The sequence below is a fragment of the Macaca fascicularis genome, chromosome 14, assembly GCF_037993035.2.
Source record: "Macaca fascicularis isolate 582-1 chromosome 14, T2T-MFA8v1.1".
NCBI lineage: Eukaryota > Metazoa > Chordata > Mammalia > Primates > Cercopithecidae > Macaca > Macaca fascicularis.
The window spans coordinates 52237449-52241879 of record NC_088388.1 but is presented as its reverse complement, the minus strand read 5'-3'; the positions used below and the strand labels follow the sequence as shown (position 1 = coordinate 52241879).

Sequence of the window (4431 nt, the reverse complement as noted above, 5' to 3'; positions counted from 1 at the left end):
TTCAGCATTCTCTGTGATTCTGTAATGCATCCCTTTCTATTTAAAGTTGATTTTCTCTGCATTTAAACTACAGTTTGATTGATTCCACCAGAATGCAAGAAATTTGTTAATATTCTTCTGTTCTACATTTTGCAAAGTTCACTTGCCATTAAAGTTCCATCTCAATTGTTCATTCTATCAGGCGAGTCTACTCTGTCTGTATCTCACAGTATTTTGCATTTGTATTGTAATTACTTGCTCACCTATCTGTCTTTCTCATTAGAACATGAACTCTTTGAGGCCAGAGATGGAATCTTATTCATTTTTGTAATCCTGGCTTTTAGCATTACAGCCATCTTCCCTCCCAACTAAGTGCCTTTGCATATGCTATACCACCTGCCTGGGAAACCCTCCTACTTCTTTTCATCTAATTAACTCTTACTCATGTTTCTTATTCAACTGGATCATCTTGAGATTGAACTATACTGTTCAGTACAGTATAGTAGCCACTACCATATGTGGCTATTCATATTTTTTATTTTATAATTTTATTTAAATTAGTTTTAAATTAAATTTAAATTTTAAAATCGTTCAAATTGACCAAGGGATTGAAAATAAAAATAAGTAGATAAAAATCAGTCATCAGTCACACTACCCACATTTTATATAAATGAACATGTGGCTACCACATTGGACAACACAGAATACAGAACATTTTTGTCATCACAGAGAGTTCTGTTGGACAGCACTGATCTAAGTACATTAGGGCTCTGTATTTTATACTCCTGCAATATCGTGTGCTGTGCTTACATAGCACTTATCAAACTAAATTATGGATTAATAATATCTGGCTTCTCCATTAAATCTTAGGCCTCATGAAGACAGAAACCATGTCTGTTTTGTTTACCGTTGTATGCTAGTGCCTAAGACAGTACATGACAAATAAATAAACACTAAATAAATATTTGTCAAATGACAAATGAATGAATGAAATTATCTTCTAATAGATATAAACATTCTATTTCTTGCAATTTTGGGTCCAGACTAGAACTATGATTAGTGGGTTTTTATGTAGGGGCAAATACTTTTTTCAAGTTTCAGACCACTTCATGCCCCTTTTTTTGCTGAGCATTTTATTTCCTTTCCTGAAACCAAGAGGACAACAGTATTTAGCCACTGAAAATTGGGAAACCTCGTACTTTGGTAATACTAAAAGGTTGATGTTCAGAATATCCAAATGTGAAGCACATGATTAAAAAAATACTTTGTATTGTTCTACCTAGTCATGATCAATGTAAACATCTGGGTATCCATCATAACCAAAAAGATATACTTGCAATGAGTGAGAAATACTTCATTTATTTAGACTTATGATCATTACATTTTTGTTTTACATTTTAAGGTAGAAGAGAGGTTTAAAAGTGCAATTTTATTCTTTTATAAATTATGCAATAACATACTTTAAAAAGAATAAACTATAGAAAAGAATAATTAAAATAACTCTTAAATGCATAAAAGTAGAATCAAAATAATCAATTAAAATTGCAGCTATCATGGCTAGTGATGGATTATATGTAGTTTGTTATATCAGAGATATTGGTACTTGGAAATCTTAATAGAGCTTTGAAAAATTAGCAGCATGTATTGTTGCCCTACACTGTCTAGAGCAGAACTCTGACCATATCTATTTTCATTTTCATTGGGATTTAGCTTTAGTTAATACATCCACATCAGCTTTGTCTGCCTCTCCAAGACTTTTTTCATGGCTCTCTACCAAGATATTGTCTTCCTTTTTTCGGGGCCTCTGGGAACCAGCATCTCTGGGAGCTAGAGGAGCTCCAAGGGCAATAAAATTGTGCACATCCTGCAGCTTCTTACGCAGCCATTCTACTCTCTCCATCGAGTTCAGATGTTTTCCCAGGTTATGCATAAGCTGTATTTCACTCACAGATCTCTTCCTGGGAAGAAGAGAAACAGAGAGGGCCACTTCCCATTAGCTCCCCACTTCAAAATGATAAAGTCATCATTAAAAATCCAATTCCCAGGCAAAACAGTACTTACTTAACAGATTTCCCATCTGATTTTGTAAGAAAGCAAATTGCCAACATGACAATCATTACTTTAGCCATGTCTTTTGCAGGTATCATCTTCACTAAAAGGAAAGGCAAAATGGAGGTATTTTAAAATACTTTTAATATTCAAAACTATAGTACACAGAATGCAATACTAACTAATTGGGTTGGTTTTCATGAGAAGCTTTTGGAACCAACCTCTTTATTTTATGGATACACTAGTATGCATTATATATACACATAATTTAACTTAGAAATTAGTTTTATGCTCCTAACTATCTTTTGGAGATTTCTTGTGCAAGTTTTAATATATAAATCTTAAGCCACAAGAGGAATGAAAGAGCTTATTTTTGAGAATGCCCCCCCGCACTGCATTTTATGTTGATTATGCCTAAATGCTTATAACTTGCTTGAAAATGGCTAATTTTCTTAATAGTGTAAATTGTTAACACTGTTTATTTACTTAGCAAATCCCTTTCTTAAGTAAACTTCATTTCAGGCATTGTAATAATAACCATAAACACCAAACAAATAGGTGCTAATTTAGAGATTTTCACTAAATTAATGCACATTTCTCCTAGCATTAAAAATAATGTGTCAAAACATTTAAAAATCATCTGATTGATTACTTGTGATATGGATTTTGAGCTTTATCTCTAAATGGAATGCTTGTATTTTATTTATTCAACCTATTTTATTAACAATTATCTTTTAATATAACGTTTGTCTCTTTCTTCGTTTCACGTCGATGTAGGATATTCTTGCCTTAATCAGCATTTCAGTACTTGCAAAGGCTGTTATTATAGAAGTGCTTTTCCTTAATGCTCAGTGTACTACATTTTAACATACACATAGAGTAGTTATGTTTTACAGGGAAACTCATCATTTAGAAGTAGCATAGGAAATATAATCTGCTACATTTTTGTTTACTCTACAATATAAAGCTATTGATGGAGCAACATGAAAATTTTCTTTTTCTGTTTATGTTAGAAACAAGCACTGTAGCTGGAGGACAGGAGCACTGGAGTCTAATCTTACTTTGTCATATTCATCTAGTGACCTCAGATATCTCTGCTTTGCTTCCTTGTCTTCACAGGAATATGGGCTTCTTATAAGAATATCATGAAAAAAAGCTGAAAAATTGTTGCAAAACACCCTTAAATTCATGTAATACAATTTCATGAAATTAAGGAGATACAGTTTTCAGAATAGAACTGTCATTTATGTGAAAGGAATAAATATTCACTAGTCAAACTGTGCTTGTCCAACTTTAGTATACAGATTGGGCTCTTTATGAGCCATAAAATAAATAATCTAAATAAGAATACTCTGCAGGAAAAATAGAATATTAACTCCACTTAATACATTTATAGTGATTATTTAAACCAGAACTATTCATTCACCATCAGCCTGTTTTATTTCAAAATTTTGATACCAATACTATTATATTAAAGCATAGCATGCCAAATTTTAATGATTTTTTGCTATAATTTCAGATGAGTTTTTAAAAAGCAAGGTATCTCAGAAGACTTTAATCACAATGTATTTTGTGATTTGAGAGTATTTTAATGGTATTAATTTATTTTGTATGTGACATTTTATATTAAACATAACACTCTTAGCATTTTACCTTGAAGAAATAACATGGTATTTGTAGAAATGGTACACATTAAATAATAACTTGATTATCAAAAATCTCATGAGATTCAGAAGTGAATTTTTAAGATTACTTACCATGCAATGTCTTAGAACAAAATCTTCTTTCAGGTATATTAGGAGCTGATGTTGAGTAAACTAAAGACAACTGATGAATTGGACTGCAGACCCTTAAATGTGACTTTTATATATAGATCTTCTGCTTGCCAAGAGAGGCTCTTTTATTGTTACAGATGATGTCACTCCCAATTCTCTGGATCTCACCTATAGGTTCAAAGCAGCACATACACACACCCACAGGGCGGTGCACACTCTTCTTAAGTTTTGGTTAGTTGGATACTAAAAGGAAAACAGCATTTGGCTTGAAAAGGGGCTTATGCAAAGACTTTTAACAAATACAGAATTATGCCACCTAGAAAAATTCTACCTGGATTAATGAATCTGAATTTAAACTGTGAAAAGACTGATTTCAAATATATATGATAAAGTCATTATCTTACTTGAAAATAAAATCCAAAAATAAGTATATTTGTTATAACCATACTGTTGGTACAATTTTATGATAATAAATCATAGATGTTATGCTTATTTTACAAGCCATTTTCAACCAATCCATGTCACTTCTGGTCATCTTTCAAAAAGATGTAGCCCTTTTCTTAAAGGAATTGTTAAAAATAATTGGAGAAAATTCTCTTGGTACATAATTACTTTAAAAGCTTCAAAA

The 4431-nt window shown here is 31.7% G+C and overlaps 1 protein-coding gene across 2 annotated transcripts; it reads right to left on the bottom strand.

The window, feature by feature from the left end:
* Positions 1-1318: 1318 nt before the first annotated feature.
* PTH (parathyroid hormone) lies at positions 1319-4054 on the bottom strand. 2 transcript variants are annotated; one of them, XM_065529724.1, is made up of 3 exons: positions 3915-4054; positions 2041-2131; positions 1319-1937 (listed from the first exon to the last, which is right to left on the bottom strand). In XM_065529724.1, exons 1-3 carry the CDS (start codon positions 3991-3993, stop codon positions 1676-1678), a joined length of 432 nt encoding a protein of 143 aa, XP_065385796.1. In that variant the 5' UTR covers positions 3994-4054; the 3' UTR covers positions 1319-1675. The 2 variants fall into 2 exon arrangements, with proteins under 2 accessions (XP_065385796.1, XP_005578619.1); XM_005578562.4 differs by lacking the exon at positions 3915-4054 and adding an exon at positions 3786-3870.
* Between the last annotated feature and the right edge of the window lie 377 nt (positions 4055-4431).